At 42.6% G+C, this 27,096-nt stretch overlaps 2 protein-coding genes across 3 annotated transcripts in view; one reads left to right on the forward strand and one right to left on the reverse strand.

Moving 5' to 3' along the window:
* klhl20 (kelch-like family member 20) overlaps positions 1 to 14,204 on the reverse strand; it is a 60,962-nt gene extending 46,758 nt beyond the window's left edge. For both annotated transcript variants that reach the window (XM_052012389.1, XM_052012388.1), the window contains exon 1: positions 13,725 to 14,204. The gene's annotated coding sequence lies outside the window, so the exon portion shown is untranslated. The remainder of the gene's footprint in view (positions 1 to 13,724) is intronic.
* A 3,049-nt stretch (positions 14,205 to 17,253) lies between these two features.
* ankrd45 (ankyrin repeat domain 45) lies at positions 17,254 to 26,900 on the forward strand. Its single transcript, XM_052011201.1, has 5 exons — positions 17,254 to 17,569; positions 19,233 to 19,400; positions 23,903 to 23,997; positions 24,105 to 24,243; positions 26,664 to 26,900. Exons 1-5 carry the CDS (start codon positions 17,254 to 17,256, stop codon positions 26,693 to 26,695), a joined length of 750 nt encoding a protein of 249 aa, XP_051867161.1. The 3' UTR covers positions 26,696 to 26,900.
* The last annotated feature ends 196 nt before the right edge of the window (positions 26,901 to 27,096 follow it).

The following is a 27,096-nucleotide window of genomic DNA, read 5'->3' on the forward strand; positions in this document are numbered from 1 at the left end:
TTGCCCTTAAAACATTAAATAAGTGCAAGATCTACTCTTCCAAATAAAAATATAAATTGAAAGCACAATATAGCAGATGACTGAAGTATGAAATAAAAGCAGAAAGTACAGGAAACATTCAGAAGAAACAGAGTTAATTCCAGGACATTAATTGACCTGAAATATTAATTCTGCTTCTCTCTCTAAATTTAAAAAGTTCTTAGTTACAGAGTATTTATATTCCCTGCTACTGTTCTGTTGAAGGTTTGAAACTAGTCAGACAGCCAAAAGAGAAAACAAGTTTACCAAAGACCTAATGGCAGAAAAAAAAGGATCAAATTGATGGACAACCTGGCTAACATTTATTGCTCAACCAACACCACCAAAATAGATCAACTCATCAGTTATTTAAGTGCTCTTTGTGGGATCTGTGTATGTAACCTGGTTGCTGTATTTATGATCAGAACTAAAGCAATTCATTGGTTTTAGGATGTCAAGATAAAGTGGATTCCACTGGTATGTGACAAATGACAATAACATGTAGTCATGCATAAAACATGCATGAATGAGTCCAGTTCAATTGAAATAGTTCCATTTAATAAACAAGCGTGCATCTTAACTGAAGGAGAACAGTGACAGATATAGACGTAATTGAGGGAGGTATAAACAATTATAATGGGAGCCAAAAGATCTCTACAAAAAACAGATTAGCAGCCATCACAAAAGCTTTTTCAGCTATGTCAGAATTCAGGAAGGCCAAGGACTAATAGAGATCAGAGGGGCGATTCAAATAGCTTCTCAGGTTATGATACCCAAATAACTCTTTCAAGTTTCTGTATTAAATAGAATTACTAAGATTAAAATAGGCAATAACATTACCTTAGCTAGATTAGAATCCAATTGTTTGAATCTTTCCTAAATTCAGATATCCATCCAGAATTCAAAAATAGAACATGTGCTGAGTGTCCTTGCTCACATCTTAAATAGAATGGTTTACATTGGAAGTTTACTAATGCCAAAAAGAAAACAAATTAGATTCAGTATACTATTATAATATTACACTGAAAATTATTGGGTATGTGCTATGTGGAATCGCACAAAATGCTCTTTATTAATACAGCCAAAGATATTAGAACTTTGGAAGATTATGCAATTTCCAGAATAATAGGTTGTGGCTTCCAAATTCTTCACAATTTTAATTTAGTTGGATATTGAATACTGGAAATCCAATAAAGAATCAGAATCATACAGCACAGAAACAGAACCTTCAGCCCACCAAATCCATGCCGACCATCAACCATTTACACAAATCCCACAATAATCCCATTTTATTCTCCCCATATTTCCATCAACTCCATCCAGACTCTACCACTCACCAACATATCAACCACCTAGTCTTTCAGAAAGCTTTGAATCAGGTTGCTCGTACTAAATTACATCAGTGAGGAATCTTGCAGTATAAATGGAAAATTAATCATCTGGAGTGGAGGTTAACTACAACTTTTTATCCAACAGAAGCAATTCAGCCTTGAGGCATATACCTCATGGTTTAGCCAGGGTCGGTCTTAGGTACTTTACTGTTCATTGTCTTTATTAATGGAACATGATTATGCTCTCGGATTATACCAAAATCTGTACATGGGTTAAAGCTGTGAAGAAGTATTATCAAATTCAGAAATATTTAGATATATTAAGGAAATGGGCCACATGGCATTTAACTTGCATAAATGTGGTGTTATGCACACCATTAAAAAGTTACAACATAGGGAGGCAGCTATTTATCCCATAGCAACCTACTTGATTGGCACCCCATCCACAACTATTCACCCACTCCACCATTGATGCACAGTGGCAGCAGTTTGTACCATTCACAGAATGCACTGCAGCAACTCACCAATACTCCTTAGACAGCACCTTCCAAACCCACAACCTCTATGAACTAGAAGGTCAAAGGCAGCAGAAGCTTGGGAACACCACCACCTGGAAATTGCCCTCCAAGCCACACACCACTCTGACTTGGTAACATATCGTCATTCCTTCACCGTCGCTGGGTCAAAATCCTGGAACTCTCTCCCTAACAGCATTGTGGGTGTTACCACACCTTAAGGACTGCAGTGGTTGAAGGCGGCATCTAACCACCACCTTCTCAAAGGAAACTAGAGATGGCAATTAAATTGATGGCTCAGCCTCAAAAGCCCACATCCTTGAAAGAATATATATATTAAAAAAAAGTTTCTCCAGTCTACCCATGTAAATAAAGCCTTTCATCCCTGGAATCATTCCAGTGAATCTCTTCTGTTCTTTGAAAATGTAACTAACAGGGAGGATAAAGGGAAAACCATTAAGATGTAGTGTATTTAGGTTTCAAAAAGGTATTCATCAAAATATCTCATAAAGTGGGGAAAGCAAGCTGTGAGGAAGACATCAAGAGTCTACAAAGGTTAAGTGCAATTTGGTAAGAGTATAATGGGGGAAATGTGGTTATTCCTTCTCGCAGGAAAAATAATAAAGTGTGGCAACTCACCGTTTAGTCGGGCGAACCGGCTCGGCAGTCGGGTCACGCGGCGTCGGAGCAACGAGGCCCAAGATGGCGGTGGGCCTCGTCTTTCCGAGCGACGGGGAGAACCCGCGCACGGGAAAGTCTTGATGACGTAGTACTTACGTCATTGCCGGTTGTTTTGGGCAGGAACATTCTCCCTTAAAGGGCCCGCGCAAGGCGGGAAAATAAACCAGTTCTTGTTTGGCAATCCTCCGACTAGTGTCTTGTTTTATTCCGCGGTAGCAACCGCTACATTGGTGACCCCGATGGTCCAAACGGCTTTTGGACCCGCGCAATGGATGACAGCGCAGCAGCCAACACAGTAGCCCTCAAGCTGCCCACCTTTTGGACACTTCGGTCCAGCATCTGGTTTGACCAGGCCGAAGCGCAATTCCACCTTTGGCAGATCACCTCCGACTCCACGAAGTACTACCATGTGGTTAGCTCTCTGGACCAAGATACAGCTGCCCAGGTTGGAGACTTCATCCAGTCGCCTCCGGAGGAAGATAAGTACCCGGCTTTCAAAGACCTTTTGATTAGGACCTTCGGCCTCTCCCGTCGTGAGCGCGCCGCCCGCCTGCTTCATCTGGATGGCCTGGGGGACAGATTCCCATCCGCCCTAATGAATGAGATGCTGGCATTGGCCGAGGGACACAAGCCATGCCTGATGTTCGAACAGGCCTTCCTCGAACAGCTCCCCGATGACATCCACTTGTTGTTAGCTGACGCCGACTTCAGCAACCCCCGTGAGGTGGCCGCCCGGGCAGATGTCCTGTGGAGGGCCAAGCGCGAAAGCGGTTTGTCCGTCAGTCAAATCACCAGGCCGCGAGCCCAACGCCCGCCTCGCCCGGCCCCAGCAACTGAGCAGCCACGCCCCAGGAACGCAGACGACGACACGGGTGACAGCTGTGCTTCTACCATCAGAGGTGGGGTGCGGAGGCCCGTTGATGCCGCCCACCCTGCAAGTTTCAGGGAAACGCCAGGGCCAGCCGCCGCTGATGGCTACGGCGGCTGGCCGCCGACAGAGCCTCCTCTTCATTCAGGACAAGAAATCTGGACGGCGTTTCCTCATTGATACTGGAGCGGAGGTCAGTATTTTGCCTCCGACCGGCCGCGACACTCGTGACAGGCCACCAGGTCCTCTACTCAATGCCGCCAACGGTACAACGATATGGTCTTGTACACCCGTACGCTTCAATTACAATTTGGCGGCAGCCATTTTACCTGGACCTTTACCCTTGCCACCGTCGCCCGACCACTCCTAGGAGCCGATTTCCTTTGGGCCCACAACCTGTTAGTCGACCTGCGAAGGAAGCGGTTAGTCCACTCTAGCACTCTCCAGACCTATCCCCTGGGAGAAATCACCCCACCAGCCCCGTGCCTGGACTCCATTTCCCTTTCTGGCGACGATTTCGCCAAGCTCCTAGCCGAATTCCCATCAATTTTGGCACCTTCGTTTACAAATTCTAGGCCCAAACACGGGGTACGACACCACATCATTACTACAGGGCCACCCCTTCATGCCCGAGCACGACGATTACCTCCAGACAAGCTCCGCCTGGCAAAGGAAGAGTTCCGTCACATGGAGGAGCTGGGGATTGTTCGCAGGTCAGACAGCCCCTGGGCCTCCCCCCTGCACATGGTCCCCAAAGCCACCGGAGGGTGGAGGCCCTGCGGCGACTACCACAGGCTGAATGACGCCACCACCCCGGACCGCTATCCCATCCCTCACATCCAGGACTTCGCAGCGCACTTTTCCAAAGTGGACCTCGTTAGGGGATACCACCAAATCCCGGTCCATCCGGATGACGTCCCCAAAACTGCGATTATCACCCCATTCGGCCTGTTTGAATTCCTTCAGATGCCGTTCGGCCTTAAGAACGCCGCGCAGACCTTCCAGCGGCTGATGGACGCGGTAGGCCGAGACCTGGACTTCGTGTTCATTTACTTAGATGACATACTGATCACCAGCCGTAACCGCCAGGAACACCTTTCCCACCTCCGCCAGCTGTATTCCCGCCTCCGCGATTTCGGCCTCACGATCAACCCGTCCAAGTGCCAATTCGGACTTGACTCTATCGATTTCCTCGGCCACAAAATCACCAGCGACGGGGCAACACCCCTACCCGCCAAGGTGGACGCTATCCGCCATTTTGCCCGCCCCGACACAGTCAAAGGCCTACAGGAATTCCTTGGGATGGTCAACTTTTACCATCGGTTCATCCCTGCAGCAACCCGTATCATGCGCCCTCTGTTCTCGCTGCTGGCTGGTAAGGGCAAGGACATCACCTGGACTGACGAGGCTGCGGCTGCTTTCGTTAAGGCCAAAGATGCCCTGGCAGATGCCACGATGCTTGTACACCCCAGGACTGACGTCCCGACTGCCCTCACGGTAGACGCGTCCAACACCGCGGTGGGTGGGGTACTGGAACAGCTACTCGAAGGCCACTGGCAACCCTTGGCATTTTTCAGCAAGCACCTTAGACCACCCGAACTGAAGTACAGCGCTTTTGATCGGGAACTTCTAGCGCTGTATCTGGCGGTCCGGCATTTCCGATACTTTCTAGAAGGCAGGCCTTTCACCGCTTTCACCGATCATAAGCCTCTGTCCTTTGCCTTCTCCAAAGTCTCCGATCCCTGGTCAGCTCGTCAGCAGAGACATTTATCCTACATTTCCGAATTCACAACTGACATCCAACATGTCTCCGGAAAGGATAATGTCATTGCTGATGCACTTTCCAGACCAACCATCCACAACCTATCCTTGGGTGTTGACTACACGGCCCTAGCTGACGCACAGCAAGCCGACGACGAACTGCCCAGCTACAGAACCTCAGTCTCGGGTCTGCAGCTCCGAGATTTCTTGGTTGGTCCAGGTCAGCGGACCCTACTTTGCGACGGGTCAGCCCCGCCCTATAGTCCCTGCAGCCTGGCGGAGACGCGTTTTTGACTCGGTACATGGGTTGGCGCACCCGTCCATCAGATCTACTGCCCGACTGGTCGCCAGCAAGTTTGTCTGGCATGGCCTGCGCAAACAGGTCAGTGAGTGGGCCAGGACTTGTCCGCACTGCCAGACGTCAAAAATCCAGCGACACACCAAGGTCCCACCACAGCAGTTCGAGCCTACCCGTAGGAGGTTCGACCACATACACGTCGACCTCGTGGGCCCTCTGCCGGTTTCAAGAGGAGCCCGGTACCTCTTTACCATCGTGGACCGGTTCACGAGGTGGCCTGAGGCAACCCCCCTGACTGACATCACAACTGATTCTTGCACCCGGGCGCTGCTCACAACTTGGGTCTCACGTTTTGGCGTTCCGGCCCACATCACTTCAGAGAGAGGCACCCAATTCACTTCCAGTCTCTGGGCTGCATTAGCGAACCTGCTAGGGACGCAGCTGCACACCACCACGGCCTACCATCCTCAATCAAACGGGTTGGTGGAACGTTTTCACCGCCATCTGAAATCGGCCTTGATGGCCCGCCTGAAGGGTCCTAACTGGGTTGACGAGCTGCCTTGGGTCCTGCTCGGCATACGCACTGCCCCCAAAGAAGACCTCCGCACTTCGTCAGCTGAGCTTGTGTACGGGGCGCCCCTAGTTGTCCCCGGGGATTTCATACCTGCCCTTCGGGACCAAGGGGAACAACCCCCAGCAGTCCTACAAAGACTGCGCGAGAAGCTTGGCAACTTGGCCCCAATTCCCACCTCACGGCACGGTCAAGCCCCATCCTGCCAGCCCAAGGAACTACGGGACTGTAAGTTTGTTTTCGTTCGCAGGGGCACACCTCGGGCGCCATTGCAACGACCATATGAGGGACCGTTCCGAGTCATACGGAATAATGGATCCACTTTTATTTTGGACATTGGAGGCAGGGAACAGGTTTTCACGGCGGACCGCCTCAAACCGGCCCATTTGGATCTGCAACAACCTGTCGAGGTTGCAACACCACGACGCAGAGGCCGGCCCCCTAAGCGGCAGCTAGCACAGCCCATGGACCTTGGGGACTGTATCGCCGGTTCTGGGGGGGTTGTGTGGCGACTCACCGTTTAGTCGGGCGAACCGGCTCGGCAGTTGGGTCGCGTGGCGTCGGAGCGACGAGGCCCAAGATGGCGGCGGGCCTCGTCTTTCCAAGCGACGGGGAGAACCCGCGCGCGGGAAAGTCTTGATGACGTAGTACTTTTGGCATTGCCGGTTGTTTTGGGCGGGAACATTCTCCTTTAAAGGGCCCGCGCAAGGCGGGAAAATAAACCAGTTCCTGTTTGGCAATCCTCCGACTAGTGTCCTGTTTTATTCCGCGGTAGCAACCGCTACAAAAGCAGAATATAGTTTAAATAGAGAGAATGCAACCATATGAGGGATCTACGTGTCACACTCCAAACCATGCCTCCATCTCATCCTCTGCTGATGGGTCTGGCACAGCCATCCTCAATTACCAGCATCTGGTTGTGAAAAACAAAGTGGGAGCAGTGGTTAAGACCTATGATAAGGCCAGAGGCTACAGAGTGCCCAGTAGAAAGATGAGTTTTTTTCCTATATTTTCATTGAACTTCTTTGAAACATAGTGTAAGAGGCTGACCTCCAGCTGACCAATGCTATGCCCCAAGCGAAACAGCCTTTTTAGCATTCAGCCAAAACCTTAAAAAAATGTTAATGTATGAAGTTCATCTAAAATTATTTTGAACTCAAGAGAATACACATTCGTTCCACTCATTCTCTCCTGGATCAGCGCTCTGACCTAGAGAAAGTTAGAAACTTCTAAAGAAGTGACTGCTAACCCCGTCTTTCAGCAATGAATAAATAAAAACTGTAGTTGCTATAGATCTGAATAAAAACAGAAAATATTGGAAATACTCAGCAGGTCTCTTTCCACAGATGATGCTCGACTTGCTGATTATTTCCAGCATTTTCTGTTTGTATTTACCTCCCAGCACTTAGCCTAACAATAGCATCAGCATTGGCTCAAAAACAAGAGTACACAGGGCTTTCAAAGAGATTTATTTTAAGAAAAATCAAATTCAATATATACAAACCCTATTTTCTTTTAGTTGCAGATATGCAATGTTTCAAACAGAATTCAGAGATGCACTAATACAACATTTTAAATACTCACCTCACCTGTGCATTAGCTTTCCTTCCATGCACAGTCAAGATAATCTTGTTTCCTTTAAATTATTTTCTATATATGAAAAATCAGGTGAAATAAACAAAACTGCTGTTTAATTCCACTGGACAGCATTGCTGCATTAGCAACACAATCGCTGTTCTGGTAACTTCAAAAATGGAGATACAAGTCTTTTGAGACAATAACCTGGGGTCTTATACTTCTAAATCAACCACCCATTCTCAACTCCCTAGTACACTTCAACCAGTACTTGGGAACACCAAGGAATCTAATTGCTTGCACATTCTCATTTTAAATAAAAATTAAAGTATAAGAAGTATCTAATTTTAGAAGCATCTAAAATTAGTGAATTACAGACCTCACTTGTGCACAGAGATCTTATATTTACAGCGCTTCTTTTAGAAACAAATTCTGTTGATTGATTTCACCCTGAGACAAGTTTGTGATTTTCAGAACTAGAACTCTAAAGCAGCTAAACTCTTTAGTGATGTTTGCTGTAAAATCTTGTAATCATTTTGTTACTACTTCTTAATACAACTTTAAAAGAGTACACAATCACTGCAATCTTTCAGTTAAAAATAAACCAGAGGCCAGTATTAATGCATTTAAACACTTTAGAATGCTACCCAAGATTACAGAAACACATTAATCTTTTGGATTCAGGTACAGTTATCAAGATTGCACGTACTGGAAAAATGACTCAAGGAAGGAAAATCAATACAATTGATTTGATTCTACCAAGAACATAGGAAATAGAAGAAAGGTGGTCATTTGGCCCCATGTACCTGCTCTGCCATTCATTAAGATCACAGCTGATCCCACCCAGGAACCTCTTACCTGCACAAACCACGCTTCCCTCCACTTCCTTAATGTGCAAAAAATCTCTGGAGCTTTGCCCCAAAATATTTGGTGACTGAACCTCTATAGTCTCTTGGATTGAGAGTTCCAAGATTCTTCTCACTCCAGAAAGTCCAACCCCTTATTTCAAGGAAGTGATTCCTGATTCTAGACAGCCCAACCAGGGGAAACAACATTCTCGCATTTACCCAGCAAAACCCCAGGAGTATTTGTAGGTTTCAGTAATTTCAATAAAATGAACTACAGTTCCATTCCTCAGTCAAGTGGGTATAGCCCAGTCAGATTAATCTCTTCTCACAGGACAAATCCACCTCATACCAGGAATCAATCTTGCTAACATTCATGAACTCCTGCTATCTCAAATATATCCTTCCCTAAGTGGGGACATCAAACATGCACACAATATTCCAGATGTTGTTTCACCAGGCCCCCTGCATAACTGCAGTAAGACATCCTTACACTTGCATTCAAATTTTTGCTATAAAGGCCAACACATCATTTGGCTTCCTGATTGCTTGATGTACCTGCACATTAACTTACATTGATTCTTGGACAAGACCTAGGTGTCCCTGAACACCAACAATTTTCAAATTCTTACCGTTTAAAAAAAATACTTTGTATTCCTATTTTTCTACCAAAGTGGATGATTTCACATTTTTCTACATTATATTCCAACTGCAATGTCCTCACTGGATCAGTTAGCCTGTCTCTATACCCCTGAAGCTTGTCTGTATTCTCCTCACAGCCAACACTTATCCAGCTTCATATCATTAGCAAACTTGAATTTAATACACTTGGTTCCCTCAACTAAATCACTGACATAGGTGAATAGATGGGGCCCAATCACAAACCCCTCAAGCACCACACTAGCCACAGCCTCCCAACCCGAATATTTCAAGTGAGTATTTTCTGTCTGTTGACCAGACTTCATGCCATTACACTAGAGAACATGTGGTTGGCGTGGCACCTTATGAAAAGCCTTCTGAAAGTCTGAACACATCACTAGTCTCAAGTCAACAATTGGCAATTTAATGAAATGACTCCAAGATCCAACTACAGAATTAAAAATTTACTTTATCCTCAAATAAGTCGGATGATACATGATCAACTTTATAATAATCATTTTTGGGGTGCAGGTAAAACTGGTAAGGTAATCATTAATAGACGTTAAGGCATTAGTTAGTAGTGGTCAGCCACCATTTTCAATTACAGCAGTCCATGTAGTACAAACACTCCAGAATAATATTATGTAGGATCTTGACAATGAAGCAAGGCAATATATTTTCAAGTTTGGTGGTGCTGAGGATGAACATTGAACAGACGGCCCCCAAACACATGTTGCTTTTATCCTTCTGTGTTGTGACAGCCATGGATTTGCACAGTATAGCAGTACATCATATTGACATAAACACTGCAGCTATGGTTCTCCTGTATGAATGTTTTAAATCCATCCAGCAGCGAACTTTGCTCTGGATTTGAGGGCTGAGGCAGATACGTCTACCCAAACAGCTGGAGAGTATTCCATCACATTCTTGACAAGCTTTGCAGGATACAGGAAAGGCACTTGGGGAATAATGAGATGATTCATTTACTATTAACCAACCTCTGACCTGACCGCTTCGTCAAACACCTTCACTCCGTCCGCTGTACCACTTGGGATCTCCCAGTAGTCAGCCATTTTAATTCCACTTCCCATTCGCACACCAACATGTCTCTCCACGGCTTCCTCCACTGCCGAGTTGAGACTCGATGCAGATTAGAGGAACAGCACCTCATATTCTGCCTTGGTAGTCTCCAACCTGACGGCACGAACATCGATTTCTCTAACTTCTGGTAACCCCTCCCCTCTTTTCCTTCCCTTTTGTTTCCTGATCCCATTGGCCCATCACCATCTCTTTCCTTTCCTCCACCCTTTCCATCTGCCCATCACCCACACATTCCTCCCACAGGTTCCCCTCCCCACCTCCTTCCCTTTATTCCAAGGTCCACTGTCCTTTCTTATCAGGTTCCATCTTCTTCAGCACTTCGTCACTTCCACCTATCACCTCCCAGCTTCTTACATGATTCTCACACTCCTCCCTCCCTCACCTGCTTCTCACCCCCATCACCTGGATCCACCTGTCACGTCAGCTCACATGCCATCGCACCCCTTCCCTCCACCTTTTTATACCGGCTATCTCCCCTCCTGATGAAGGGTTTTGACTTGAAATGTTAACTGTTCATTTCCCTCTGTAGATGCTGCTTAACCCGCTGAGTTCCTCCAGCTCCTCTGTGTGTTGGTCCAAATTTCCAGCATCTGCAGTCTCTTGTATCTCTCTGATCTGCTCTTGTAACCATGGTATTTATTTGGCTGATCCAACTGAGTTGCTGGTTAATGGCGATAACCAGGATACTGATGGTGGGTGATGGTGAGCAATGGTAAATCCATCGAATGCTATGAATAGGTAATAGAATCTCTCTTGTTGAAGATAAACACCTGGCACTTGTGTGATGAAAGTGTTATTTATCATTTATCAGCTCAAGACCGAGTCTTATCTGCATCTTTGCTTTTATTGAAGGTTGATCGTCCCAGTGCCATGGCATCAGTGGTGGAGTCACTGTCCAAACCCCAACCATTTTCAGCTTCTTCATCCCTGACCTTCTATGAAAATGTTAGAAAATGTTATGTGGCTGATTATCAGTGTTCAATTTCATTTGCAATTTTTCAGAAACTGAAGCAGTCACAGACTTGTCAGGGATGAAGCAGCTGAAAATGGTTGGGGTTTGGACAGTAACTCCACCAGTGATGTAATGACACTGGGATGATTGACCTTCAACAAACAGAAGCACCTTCTTTGCAAGATATAATTCTAATTATTGTCGTGTTTTCACCCTGATTACCTTTGATTTCAGTTTTATCAGGGTTCTTTGATGCCACACTCAGTCAAATGGTGCCTTGATGTTACAGGCAATTACTCCAAACTAACCTCTGGAATTCAACTCTTTGGTCCATTTTTGAACCAAGATTATGATGAAACAAGTCACCTTGGCTAACTCCAATGTGGACATCAATGAACAGGTTATTGGTAAGTGCTACTGGAAAGTGCTGTCAATGACATGTACCATTCTTTTGCTGTTTAGACTGTTTAGATGGCAATTAACTTTTTATGGATATCACATATCAGAGCAATTTTCTACATTGTCAGATAGATGTCAGTGTTGTAGCTATAGTGGGACGGCTTGGCAAAAAACACTGCTAGTTCTGGAGTGAAATTCTTCTGCATTGCTGTCGAGATGCTGTTTGGTCTAGATATAACGTCGTGCAAATCAAATTTGTTGAAAACTGGCTTCCAGGAATGATAAGTGTTCTCAAGGAGAAAGCCAAGATTTATTTGAAACTTTTGGACTAGGCTTGGTCGCAAATGTTTCAGCCTGGTCTTTGGCTCACACATACTATCTTTGAAGATGAAAGAGTTGATGGTGGAGCACTCAACATTGCATTCTAATGAATTTTTTGGTATGGCAGTTGGGGCTTTCTCTTCATGGAAATGTTCATTGATAACTTCAAGAATCTTACTTGCCCTTTATCAGCTTAACCTAGATGCTATCTAGGTCTTACTGCATTCAAACACAGACTGCCTCACAATTTGCAAAATCATAAATAAAATCCATCACAGTACAATTAAGAAATATTTTTAACCTTACAAAGATCTTTAATGATAATGACGTCTGTTAAACAGATACAAAATAATGCAAGTTTAATTTAAAATAAATTAAGGTTTGCAGGCACAAGGAAATTTCTGGACAAATCATTAGAGAAGGAGAAATCTGAAGGATGATGAAAAATTTACGGCACACAAGGCTATTTAGCCAATTGTATCCATGGCAGATCCAACCAAATCCCACTTCAGAGCACTTGGTCTAGAGCCTTTAGTTACAGCACATCAACCACACACCCAAATTATTATTATTTAGACACCAGTCATTTGCCCCAATTCTTCAGTGATTCTGCTACAAAGTTAGGAAACATCTCCAATAAGTCTCTCAGCAAAAGGCAAGGTGGCAGTCAGGAGACACTGACATTTGATAACCAGTCAGGAAAGGCAACTAATGGTGCCAATCCTGATAGATGTTGTAAGTTTCACAATAGCAATCCAAACTACCTTTGCCATCAATATCTACAAATCACTGTGTCCACTTGAATCTGTGGACACAAATGCACATGCAACCAAGATCCATTCTCTACACTCATTCTCACAACAAAAATGTCAACGTATTGGTGCTCAAGCAATTACAACCACATTTCTGCACCTTGACTATCATAAAGTAATAACTTTACAACATCAAAGCAATGCCCTTCCTCAGAAGGTCATCTTGCAAACTATTTAGAAACAAAACACACAGGATGATCACACAACACACATTTTTGACTACTTCATACTTCTCTGACCAAAATGCATAATATAACACAGAAAACTACAACTTCATTAACAGCTCACAGAAAAGAAATAACTGGCTAGAAGAAGAGGCACCTATATGATTGGAGAAGTGTTTTGAACCGAAGTATTTTGGTGCCAGGGAAGGAAATAATAAACTTAATTGGTTTGAAAAAAAACTATCTCCAATAGAGACACTGACACTAAGATGATGCTGGGAAGAACAGAGGGACTTGAACTGGAAAAAAAGTCTTAAATAAACAAAGTGATTTGGCAATTCTTAAAACATTCTGATCTTCCTGATCTTTGTATTGCGAGTTCCATCTTCTTCAGATTTAACCTAAAAGATACCTATTAACTTGTATCACAAAACTACAGAAAAGTGTATACTGTAATATTCTTCTGCTTTGGACGTTAACCCAAGATTTACCCGGAGTACAATCAACAAATAGCATTGAACTTTTGATCGTATAGTTTTGGTCAGCAACAGTAACTGCTGATGCATTTGCACAGCTGACTGCGGTTGAGAAAGCTCCATGCTGCATGCGTCTGGCATCCACAGGGCGAACCCAGATTTGAGTAATGTCCAAATCTATACCTGGGACTCAGCTGATCAGTGCCCATTTTTAATGTACACCCAAGGTAGGTTGTAGGAAGCTTCATGTTGCAGGTTGACTGATGCTGTCACTGAATTTTAAAATACGCTCTTTAAGCCTGACGCTGCAAAGCTTCTGGCACTGGACAATTGATACCTGTTCTCCCTTTGCTTTTAGTTTCTTTCCTTGATCCCCACAACTTCACAAGGCACTCACCGACTGCGCAGCTCCACTGCGCACCTTCGGAAGGTAAGTGGTAGTGCAGCTGCCAATATCTTCCCCACCGAAGCAGTCAGCGGCCAGGAAATAAAACTCGCACGGACCGACCACTCCGATTTGAGAAGGGCCGAAAGACTGCCGTCCCCCAGCTGCGGTGTAAGTGGCAAGCGGCCTCGAAATTTTAAAACAGCCAGTGGACGCGTAGCATCTCAAAGCCGAGGAAGAGGCCGTCACCCAACCGAGCTGGCACCGCGTCCTTCGCTCGCTCGCTTCTGGACGGCGCCTGCGCGGCAACTGCCACAAGTCGCAGGGCAGGGACGGCCGCGCAGGCGCGGGGAAACGGTGCAGGGGCGCGCCGAATCGGGCACGAGCAGGCGGGGCGCGCGCAGGGGATGCCGTGAAGAGAAAAATGCTCCTTTGCCTCAAATAAGCAGCAGTGCCCTAACCTTGGCTCTTGGGTTTAACCCCTTCATCCTGTTATTTGGCAGCAGTATTTTCAGCTGCTTTGACGGCAAACTTCTATCCCCCAAATACATCCGTCGCGCTTCTATTTTATAACATTTCCAATATCATTAAAACATTTCCAATATCAAAAATGTTATATTTTATAACATTTCCCTTCTAACCAAGCTCTTCCATCCTTTTTCCCCAGTCATTATCTCCTACATTAACTGTGTGTGTTTTTATTTCATTTCCATGTGTGTCAGCAAACTCTGTGGTGCTGTTTTATTACATTAAAAGGTGACAAAAGATGCACGTTCTTTTTTTATGTTACGTTATGCTGAGACAAAAAATGTAGATGTTGAATTTCTGAAATGAAAACGGAAGGTCATCAGTTGCATTCTTCGTAGATGTTGGCTGACCTGCTGAGTATTTCCAGCATTTATTTTTACTGCCTTCTACGTAGATGGCCCCCCAACCCCCCACGGCAGTCTTTCGGCCTTTCTCAAATCGGGATGGTCGGCCACCATGGGCCAACTGCCCTCATGGTAAACAGGTCTAAGTGGATGGTTGAAAAACTGCAGATGCTGGCGGTCTGAAATAAAAAAACAGAAATGGCTGGAAACGCTCAGCAGGTCAGGCAGCATCTGTGCAGAGGGAAACATAGTTAACGTTTCAGGTCTGGGACCCTTCATAAGACTTCTGGTTTGAGTTACCTTCCCGCAAACCGCGCCGTTTCTTCTGGTGGGATCGAATCACACGCTGGAATCTTGAAGCTCTTCTTTCCTCCCCCCCCCCATTGGCGCTACTCCTGTTTCAGGCGGGCGGGATCTTTATTCGCGTTGCACAGAGGCGACGGTTGCTATGGAGACGGCGGTGGCAGGTCTTTAGGAGGACGAGAAATCAGGACGCGGACAGCAAAGTGGTAGTGAGCCGCGCAGACCTCGATACCGCCACCAGAAATCAGTTGGTGAGATCCATGGAAACATCAGTGTGAAAGAAAAAAAAAGCAGAAACTAAAATTAAAGTGCGGGTCAAGTTATGTTTGCTTTGATTTGAAGGACAGACCCGTGGAACGATATTTCTACTCATTGAGAAGCGAGGTTAGGAGAAATTTGCTTTGCTCGTGGTGGGAATGAATGCCTTGCCACATTGAGTAATTGACCATCTTTCTTGATATAACGCTTTTAAGTATTGAATCATCCCACAGCATTTCACAGGAACATTTTTAAGCTATTCATTTTGGGTTGGAGATACTGGTGGCAGGGGCAGGATTTATTGCCCAGCCCTAATTGTCCTTGAGTAAGGTATTCGCTGCTATGGCTTTCCTGGTCGTACTTTATGCAATGTGCAGAGCAGTGTATTGGGGTGGGGTGGGGTGGCGGGGAAGAGAGTGAAAGAAGTTGTGCCTGGTTTATTTGAGATTGTTCTCAGTCTGTGCACATCCGCACAATAATACTTAAAGTCAAATATATCATATAGTCATTTTATACATATTACAACCCTTTTCTCTTGAAATTTATAGGTTTAACGGATTAACTGGATTTCAAAATCTCTTCAATCTTTTTAATGGTATTGTCATTGATCCTAAAGGCTCAACAAATGCTGATAAAGCATCCATCTCTGGATCCACTGAAGATATCACGTCTTATTCTGTATCACCTCCACACCTCCAACAATTGTAGGACTCACTCAGGAAACTATTCAAATGCAGTCCTCCTCCTCCTTTTGAACATTGTACACTACGTAATGATACCTTTCTAAATCCCTCAGCCATTATTCCCAGTCACAATAGTTGACAGGATTTCCAAGAACATCTTCCTATTTCCCACACACTTGCTTTCAACCCCACTCGTTCCATCCAGATCAAGGATCCTCTTGTCTTCACGTTCCACTCCACAAGCCTCCACATTCAACAGATCATATTCCACAATCTCTAACGCCTCCAATGTAATGCTACCACCAATCACATCTTCCCTTCCCCTCCCCCAGCATTCTGATGGGACTTCCCTCCACAACATTTCCGTCTGCTCTTCCATCTCCCACAATAACCACTCCCCTTCTCGACACCTTCTTATGAGACCTTATGAGATATTTCTTCGAACTATATGTCTCCGATATCCTATTTCCTCACCTCTTACCTACCTAGTGATGTCAGCACTCAAATCATTGACCATTATCAAGTAATTTGAATCTCCACCCTTTCAAGAGTATGTCATAACGTTTGCTTTGTTTCAACTGTCTTTCTTCCATCTTCCCTTTGAGATTCAGCTGAACCGGACTCAATCATGTTCTGACTCTTTTGTGTGTCAATATTTCTGCAGTCATGTATCCTGGAGTATGGTGTTTTGCTGCTTAAAAGAAAATCTGTGAGTCAGTACTTTATGGTGAGACTTACCTGCCTTGCATGATTTGCCTCTCTACTGTACCTATATATGGGAAGCATATGGAACGAGCTACCAGAGGAAGCTGTAGAGATGGGTACAATTACAATGATAAAAAGACATTTTCTCAGGTACCTGGATAGAAAAGGTTTAGTGGATATGGGCCAAATGCAGGCAAATGGGACTAGCTTGGATGGATATTTTGATTGGCATTGATGAGTTGGGCTGAAGGGCCTGTTTCCCTGCTGTATTACTCTATGACTCTGAAGCCATTTTCCACAAAACCACTTCCATTATCACCAAATGTTTTAATTGTATTATAAACTAATGGCAAAAGATAATACCCGTTTTTCTTCAGAATGCACAGGAGTGCAGGTAGAATTTTGGTTTAATGTCTTACCCAAAAGTGGGTACTTCCAACAGTGTAGCACTCCCTCAATACAGTTGTAGGTGTAGGAGCTGAACTCACAACCTTCTGACATTAAGTTGAATCATTATCCTTTTAGTCTTACCCAACATCTGACTGAGTATCTAATGGAAATGAAGGTAATGAGCTTTGGCGAAAGAATCAAACAGTGGAGTTAGTTTTGGATTTCTTGAGCAAATTTCATTGAAGCTGAATGGTACTCCTTGATGTAAATGTTTATTTTATTTCCATGGTTAACAATACTGTATATTTAATTATTATTATTTAGATAAAAATGGATCCAGATGGTGAAAATAACATCAAAAAAGAAATGATTAACCCAAACAATGATGATTCAGCAAATATTGAAGATCTTGAGCTAGAAAACAGGAACAACTTTCTTAACAGTGTGCTCACAGGAGATGCTGAGAACCTACGCAAGTGTTTTGTAGATGCAGATGACTCAAACCATGAAAAAACAAATGAATTGTTAAATATACATGATGACATTGGCAGAAATGCTCTCTTTGCAGCTGCCATCCTGGGTCACTGTGAAGTTATTCAAGAGTTGGTGACACGAGGAGCCAATGTGAATGAGCAAACTAACAGAGGTACTCATAACCAGCGTTATTCGTTGATTTTTCAATATCAGTGGTGGCTATTGAAGTGGTTTTGCTTTTATCTCCCATTTCTCTGGTTAAAATTCATACAAATTAGGTTGCCAAACATACCGTGTGACAATATTTTGTGCAATAACGTTAACACATACATACATTTCCTGTATTAAATGAAAGATGATATAGTGAAGAGAAAAATTCAGTGTGGCAAGAGTAAATAAGCACAAGCCCATACAGCAAGATTTAAACTGTGCTTTATGCATTCTTCAGCACAGGAGGGTACTGTGAAATAAATACAGAATGAACACATCATCATATGCTACTAACTTGTGACACATACTATTTATCTTAATTACATAGGCTTCTGCTAGACTTGCAGAACCCTTTTGCAGTAACAGAGTATTTTTCAAATGAAGGTGATAAATTGGACCGAAAATTGGCTCAGTGACAGAAAACAAAGAATTGATGAGATCTTTAGTGACTTGTAGGCTGCAAAGAGTAGAAATCCTCAAGGCTCTTTGCCAGCCCATTGTTTTTCATGACATGTCAATAATTTGAATTTAAGAAGTTCATAGACAATACCAAAACTGACCCAGTTTTAAACAATGTTGTAGAGTCATACAGCCCAGAAACAGATTTTTCAACCCAACTCATCCATATCAATCCAATTGTCCACTTGAGCTAGTCCCATTTCCCCACATTGGCCATATCCCTCTAAACTTTTCCTTTCCATGTACTTCACACAAAAAGTGCTGGAGGAACTCAGCAGGTCAGGCAGCATCTATGGAGAGAAACAAACAGTCGACGTTTCTCTCCATGCTGCCTGATCTGCTGAGTTCCTCCAGCACTTTTTCTGTGTGTTGCTCCAGATTCCAGCAGCTGCAGAATCTTGTGTCTATCCATGTACCTGTCTAAATGTCTTTTAAATGTTTCAATGGTACCCACTTCTACCACTTCTTATTCCATACACCCATCACTGTCTGTGTGGAAAAGTTGTCCCTCAGATCCCTTATAAAATTTTCCCCTCTTACTTTAAAACCATATGCTCTGTTTTAGACTCCCTTACCCTGGGAAAAAGACTGTGACCATTCACCTTATCTATGACCCTCATGATTTTATAAACCCCTATAAGGTCATCCCTAAGCCTCCTACTCCAAGGAAAAAAGTCCCAGCCTATCAAGTCTCTTCTTACAGCCCAAGTCCTCCAGCCCTGGTACCATTGTCCTGAATCTTTTCTGAACCCTTTCCAGCTTCATGACATCTTTCCTATACCACAAACAATATTCTACGTGCGGTCTCACCAATGTCCTGTGCAGCTGTAACACAGTGTCCCACCTCTTGTACTCAATGCTCTGACCAATGAAGGCAATGCCTTCTTCATCATCCTGTCTACCTGTGACTCCACTTTCGGGGAACTATGTACTGGTACCCCTAGGTCCCTCTGTTATGAAACACTGATTCTATTGAAATGAAAAGCAAAATACTATAGATGCTGGAAATTTGAAGTAATCAGATGATCTGGCAGCATCTATGGTTAAAAAAGGAATTAAGCTTCAGGTCAATGACCTATCAACAGAATTATTTGTTTCTTTCTCCACAGATGCTCCCTGACTTATCAAGTAATTCCAGTGATTTCTATGTTGTTTCATGTTCACAGGCTACACTTCTTTACATTGTGCTGCTGCATGGGGGAAACTGGAGAGCCTAAAAACTTTGGTGAGCCTTGGAGCTAATGTTCAAACAATCAACTTCAGAGATGAAAAAGCACGAGATGTAGCTAAGCGATACTCAATGACTGATTGCATGGAGTTTCTAGATTGGGCAGGTAAGAAATGGCATGTTGCTCTATCACTTGAGATGAATTATCTTGGTATATTTATGTCAAAATAACATGTTAATGATGCTAACAAGTTATTAAAACTGGGCTGATCTCAGTTGATAAAATACTAGTGGTATATCACTTAAAAATAACTTTTCCTAAGTATTCCAAGCTTCAGTGTGATACAGTATTTCCTATTCACAGATAAAACTAGATTAAATACATGTTCAAATTAATACTACAATTAGTAAACATATTTCTATAGGCTGCCATGTCAACAATAGAAGTATACAAAGGAGTGTTTGTTTCTTGCACTTCAAAATCAATTTTTTGATTGAAAATTAAACTATTAAATAATGTCATATAGGAAATAATTTAATATTTGTAATATGATAGATTTCATTTACAAGAATATTTTCTTAACCTAAAAGGCAGTAAATCCATACAGATCCCAAGAAAGTCAGAAATGTTAAGATTCTGTGTAAAGAAAAAGAAATCAATTAGAGTGCCAACCTGTGATCAGTATCCCAAAATCCCTGCAGGAAATGAACATGGTGATGCTGTCCCTGGCATTTACTGTCAAGGGACAAACTTAATTTAGATATATTTTTTAGATATACTTTATTAGTCACATGTATATTGAAACACACAGTGAAATACATTTTTTTGCGTAGAGTGTTCTGGGGGCAACCCACAAGTGTCACCACGCTTCTGGCGCCAACATAGCATGCCCACAACTTCCTAACCTGTACATCTTTGGAATGCGGGAGGAAATAAGAGCACCTGGAGGAAACCCACGCAGACACGGGGAGAATGTACAAACTCCTTACAGACAGCGGGTGGAATTAACCGCTACACTACCGAGCCTGCCCTTCCACCACTCAAACCGAACTGTCAAACTGAAATCCATAACGATTTCAATAAAGATGTAGGAATGGGGCAAGAAAAACGTAAACAAAAGGGAACTTCCTCATTCTGTTTTAAAATAAGGAAGTTTTAGATATCTGTATAGTAGTTTATGTGTAAAGGAAAATCTGAACCTTTAGAATTTCTGACAGTTTTATACAATCACATCATATTAAGTTAAAGAGGAGTTTGTATGTACATATTGAATGTAACTAGAATTTTTCTTTTTTTTGTGGTTTCAAACCCTGTCAATTTTGTGTTTCTCCCCAACTCAAATGCAGTGATGTTGTTTGCCTACTCCACTACACTGTTCCTCCAAGGAGTGAAGATAATGTGATAAGTTTTATGGAGATAATTCTTTTATTTTCTCCTTTGTGGCTGCAGGCTTTAGCCTGGTGTTCATTCCATTTTCCAAGGTGATGAGTCTTGAATCTGGCTTGTGGTCCTGCTTCTTCATTCACATAGAGTTGTACGGCACAGAAATGGGCCTTTCAGCCCAAATGGCAGTTGGACCCAACTTATCAGTCCATGCCAACCAAGATGCCTATCTACACTTATGCAATTTGAACCCTTCCCCCCCCCCTCCTTAGGCCTGTATCTGTCTACTTTCCTAAGTGCCTGTCCAAATGCCTTTTAAACATTGTACTTGTATCTCCCTCTACCACTTCCTCTGGCAGTTTGTCCCACACAACTATCACCCTGTGTGAAAAACTTGCCCCACAGATATTCGTTGAATTTCTCCCAAATCACGTTAAACTTACAACCTTTAGTTCTAGATTCCCCCACCCTAGGAAAAAGATTCTATCTACCCTGTTTATGCCCCTCATAACATTATAAACCTCTGTAAGGTCACCCCTTAGCCTCCAACGTTCATCGAGAATAAACCCAGCCTATTCAATCTCTCTTAGTAAGGAAAGTCTTCCAGGCAACATCCTGATGGATCTCTTCAGCATTCTTTTTAATGCTACTACAACCTATCATATGGCAATCAGAATTATACACAATCCTCCAAGTGCAGCCTGACCGAATTTTGTACATCTCAGCTCTTATGCTCAGTGCCTCTAGCCTATGGAGGCAAGTGTGCTGAATGCCTTCTTCACAACTCTATCCATCTGTGTCACCATTTTCAGGGAGTTATGAACTTGCACCCCAAGGTTGCCTTGTACATCAACCTTCCTGAGGTTCCTGCTGTTTATTATTTATGTCATATAACATGTTATGTTTTTCACACTTGTCTGAATTACATTTGCCGCTGCTCCATCCAACTTTCCAATTGATTTATGTCCCTCTGTATCCTTTCACAAACTTCTTTGCTATCTACAATTCAACCAATCTTCACGTTGTCAGCAAACTTATGTATCAGACCACAGACATTTTAATCTAATTCACGTGTATAACCAGAAAGGTTCTGGTGCCGATCTCTGCAGTACACCGCTGGTTGCAGAGTTCCAGTCAGAAAAACACTGCTTGACCACTATCCTCTGCCTCCTATTACCAAGCCAACACACCTTGGACCCCATCTGCTTTACACTTGTGAACCAGCCTACCTCGCAGGACTTTGTCAAAAGCCTTGCTAAAGTCCACGTAAACCAGGTCTACCAGTCGGCCTTCATCAATTTTGTTAGTTACCTCCTCAATAATCTCGGTAAGATTTGTGAGACAGGATTTCCCCTGCACAAAATCATGTTAATTCCTCCTAATCAGTCCTGCCTTTCCAAGTGAACATAATCCTGTCCTTTAGAATTTTACCAATGATTCCCTTCTAATCATGCAAGACTCACTGGTTTCCTGGCTTATCCCTACTGCCCTTTTTGAATAAGGGAACAATATTAGCTATCCTCCAGTGTTCTGGTACCTCATGCATTGCCAATAAAGACATAAAAATCTCTGTTAGAGCCCCAGCAATCTCCTCTGTCACTTCCCATGGCATCTTAGGATAGACTCCATCAGGCCCTGGGGATTTATCCACCTTAATCTATGCCAACACCTCTAACACTTACCCCTCCCTGACACAGGCATGTTCCAGAATACGTCCTCTCCCCTAACTCTCCATCCTCCTCCCTGGTGAATACCAATGAGTAGTATTCATTAGGATCCTGCTCATATCCCAACTCCACAAATAGATTTATATTTTGGTCCCTGAAGGGACCTACTCTTTCCCTAGCTAAACCTCTTGTTTCTAATATGCTTAAAAACTCTTGGGATTCTCCTTAAACCTGCTTGCTAATGCCATTCCATGTCCTCTTTTTGCCCTCTAATTTCTTCCTAAGTTCTCTCCTCCATCCTCTATAAACCTCATAGGATTCCCTTGAACCAAATGGCTACACCTTACATACGATTCCCTCTTATTTATGATCGGATCTTTAATTTCCTTTGTTAATCAAGGTTCCCTCATCTTACCATCTTTGTTTCTTACCCCCTACAGGGATGTGCTGACTCTGAGATCCTATCTCACCTTTAAATGCCTCCCACTTATCAGATGTTGTTTTACCCTCTAAGCAGCTGCTCCCAAATTACTTTCATCAGGTCCTGCCTTAAACTGTTGAAATCAGCCCTCCTCCAATTTAAGACTTTAACTCCGGGATCAACCTTATCTTTTTCTATGATTACCTTGAAACTTATTGAACTATGATCACTGTTCCCAAAGGTTACTTCACAGACACTTTGACCACTTGCCCGTCCTTGTTCCCTAAGATAAGGTCCAGTTCACCCCCTTCCCTAATATGACTCTCTACATACTGCTTTTAAAACCCTTCTGAATGCATTTTATGAATTCCACCCCATCTCAGCCCTTTACATTAAGGCAATCCCAGTCAATGTTAGGCAAGTTAAAATCCCCTGCTACAACCCTATTGCTTTTACACCCTACTGCAATTTTCCTACATATTTGTTCTTCTAATTCCTGCTGACAGTGTAACCCCATCAAATTGATCACCCCTTTTGTATTTCTGAGTTCATAACCTCATTTGCCAGTCCCTCCAGGATATCGTCCCTGAGTGCAGCTTAATGCCTTCCCTGATTAGCAATGCAACACCACCTGAAACTTCTATATCCCAGAATATTGGGCTGTCTGTTCTGTTCTCCCCTCAACCACATTTCCATGATTGCAACAATATCATAATCCCATGTGCTGATCCATGCCCTCAGCTCAACTGTCTTACCCACGAGGCTTCCTACGTTAATGTAGTTGAACCTACCAGCTCTCTCATGCTTCCTCACATGTCTCTGTCTGTTCAGCCTACTGGATGCCTGTTCTATTTTCTACATGTGATTCTGAATCCCCACCTTTTGCACTATCATTTTGGGTCCCACTCCCTGCCTCTCTAGTTTAAACCCTCCTGAGTAGCACCAACAAACCTCCCCGTGAGGATACTGCCCGCCTCCTCCAGTTTAGCTGCCATCTTCACATCACAGTATCCTTGAGGATGGAAACTCACCCAGAGAAATCATATGATTGAACCTCTACCATGCTCATTTGTGATGCTACATACTGCCATTTTGTTCCCTGTCAAAAATGGTCATATCGCCTGTTCAGTTATTTAGGTTAAAGAGAATAATGCAAGAATAACAACTCATTTTTAATTTGCACTTTTTAACTGCAGAAGGCAAAATGATTTTGGAATTGTATATTAGTAACATCCAAGAAACTATTATTGATCTCGAAAAGTCACAAGGCAAGCTGTCTAAGCAAGATAGGGTAAGCTATAGTATTCTTCAGTTGAAAGCACTGTTCACTGCATTTCTTTCTTTAGTCAGTGAATGTGCATTGTGTTTTTGGGTTCATGAATTTTTATCATCTGGTAGGCTGCCTTTACAAATGCCTGCCGAGCAAAATCTGAATGGCTACTTATGGCACAGAACGCTTCCAGAGAGGAATTCGAGGAACAAAAGAAACAGCTGGAGATGAGTGTGGAACCGATCATTACCAAACTAACAACTGAATGTGAGTACAAGTGTCAATCCACAGCGAGCGCTTTGACCTATTTTTCTCATTTTGTTAGTTGGTGTACATAAGTGTCAAAGTTTAACCAACAGGAGCAGAAATAGGGATATACTGATCTAGGTTTTTGTTAGGTTTTCTCATTTAGAAACTTCACCAATGGCACAGAAGTCCCAAACCATGTTGTGAATGTAAAAGCCCTTATACAGATAGCATAGAACAATGCAATATCAGCCTTGTCATGACAAAAAAGGGGAAAATGTTCAAATGTGCAATTCTTTGTGTGTGTTTATAAATATCAGGTGAACAACATTTTGGTATGCCTTTTTAATTTTTTCAATTTTAACTTTGGAAGTAGTACTGTTACAAGAGGGGGTGTCACAGAGATTAGTACAGAGCTCTGGGTTATTCACACATTATAGTAATGGGCTGAATCATGCTTGGTCCAAAGACAGCCTGAGCTTAAATGCTAGCCCTGCAGCCACACTAACGTTTTGCAGCTGCTCAACTCCCAATGGCCATCCACAAGCAGAGTGGGCTTGGAATAGTGACCAGACCTCAAGGACTGGACCCTCTTGCCACCCTCTTAGGGCTGTCCTCGTGGTATTTGGCAACTCGTGATGAAGATGGAATCCTAGGGAGGGAAACTGAGGTTATTCACTTTGGTGAGAAGCATGGAACCTTTTCAAAAAAAAATTAAACTAGTATGGAAGGATCTGGGTGTGCTGGTTTATGAAATGCAGGAAGTAAACATGCAGGTACAGCAAGTAGTTAGGAAGGTAGATGGTGTGTTAGCCAGTATTGCTAGGGGAATAATAAGAATGAAGAAGTTTTACTGCAATTGTGCAAGACACTGCCTACCTGCCTCTGAGGGTATATCTCCAGCCTTAGTCTCTATACCTCACTAAGGATGTACTTGCCTTGAAGGTAGGCAGCACAGATTCAAAGCTGAGATCGAAAGGTATTAGAGAGTATCAAGTGAATAAGGCAGGAAAGTGGTAGAGGATCAGGGACAGTGTCATTGAATGGCACTGGAGATGGTTCAACAAATTTTACTTCAGATATTCACAAGATCATAACAGACACTCAGCATATTAATTCTCATCATTCTGCAATATCTACTTTACTGCCCTACTGTTATCTTCCATGAATTCCATGTCCCGGACTAAGTTACATTTTTTGTTGAAAGAAATACTTTTTGACGTGACCTTATATAATTTAGTGCAGCCTCAGGAGTTCCAAAGTGCTGGATTCTCAGAATTTTGATTTACTTTCCCTAAAAATGACCATTTGTTCTTTTTTCTTAGCTAAGTATATTCACACTTCAGAGAATGTCACTCTTACTAAATGCATTTTGACAGGTTTGTGCTCAGAATTGTTCTGTTTGCATTCAAGGAAGGGGACTGTTCAGGGTTGAGCAGTAGAAGTGAATGGGCATTCTGCAAAAAATAAAATGTTGTATTTATTTTATACAGCTACCCCACTGTATTTTAGACTTTCAACCAAGGCAGTTCACGAAATAGGTTTTCAAATTAAAAAATGGTTGGAGGGAAATCTTTAAGCACTTAATGAAAGTGGCAAGTTGATTTTGATAAAAATGTCAAATGTATTTTTAAATATGATTTCCTATTATGAGCTGATGCAAGGCTTTAGCATAGAGTTTTTTTTTTAAATACTCAAATGAGCTGTCAACCATAGAGAATTTATTTTATACTTCAAATGCAGTTCAGTTAGAAGTCATTATTAAAAGGCTGTGATGTTAAATTTTCTTAAGAAATAAAAAGTTAATTTAAATTCTCTTTCTTTACCCCATTGAAAACATGCTAAACTATCTCTGAAAACTTTGATTTAAACATTCAACTTTGCATTTATGATATAACATTTTATATCAGTAAAGCTACAACATAAATCATCAGAGAACAAAAATAGTTCTGAAAACAAATGATTAGCCTTTGAGAAATACCACTTTTACAATGTGCTTTGACAACTTGGTTCTCAGAACTGTGCCAATCAGCCAAATGATGATGTTTGAATCAAGAAAGCTGTGCATGTAGTTATGTTTAGAGTTCCTTTGTCCTGTTTTACATCGTAATTAAACTTCTAAGACACTATCCTGAAATATATCGATGCAAGTATTAGTTAGCAGATGTAACCTCAGAAAAAACCTCTACTGGTTAACTTTGTTTAGAACACATATCTGTATTTTTTAAATGCACTGAATCTCTGCAAATTTGTAAAATCAACATTTTAAGAAGGACTAAAGTACTTAAAAAAACATTTATGGGAGGGGAGAAGTAATTACCTGCTGCTTTAATACAGTCACAGATTAATGGGTCTTGTTGGTATAATCGTTTTTTATGATATACAATTATACAGAGCTGAAAATAGATAAAACTAGTTTTGATTCTTCTCTTTTAATGAAGCTCCTCTGCCCTCAAAATCCTCCAAATCCTAACAATATTTTCACACTTGGCTGAACACTGCAATCAAAATGGAAGATTTCAGAATAATTGGATTTTAGAACCGTTTTTCAGTTAATTTGTATTACTTTACCTTTTGACTGGTGTCATTGTTGCATGTTTCAAGAGTTTTATGTATTCTTGATGGCAGCTGTGTATTACTACATGTATGTATCTTCATGCTAGTCCAAAAAATATAGAAACCTGACGAATGACATTCTGATGCTCAGTTTTGTACCAGAATTAAAAGCATAAAAGTTTAAGACAGCTTCTGTGAAATGAAGATGCAGTAGATCGTCAATGCAATACACCACACAATACACTGATACTCCCTAACTTACAGAAAAAGTGAAAAAAAATCCACTTGAAAACCAAATGGGAGATAACATTGCAGACC

This window comes from Pristis pectinata, chromosome 3 (genome assembly GCF_009764475.1).
Source record: "Pristis pectinata isolate sPriPec2 chromosome 3, sPriPec2.1.pri, whole genome shotgun sequence".
NCBI classification, from domain to species: Eukaryota; Metazoa; Chordata; class Chondrichthyes; order Rhinopristiformes; family Pristidae; genus Pristis; species Pristis pectinata.

Bases quoted from the DNA above. Each gene is read 5' to 3' on its own strand.
- ankrd45 (XM_052011201.1), top strand. From the start codon at position 17,254: ATGGATCCAGATGGTGAAAATAACATCAAAAAAGAAATGATTAACCCA. The intron at 17,570-19,232 runs GTACTCATAACC...TCATGTTCACAG, and splicing joins GAATGAGCAAACTAACAGAG to GCTACACTTCTTTACATTGT. The intron at 19,401-23,902 runs GTAAGAAATGGC...TTTTAACTGCAG, and splicing joins GGAGTTTCTAGATTGGGCAG to AAGGCAAAATGATTTTGGAA.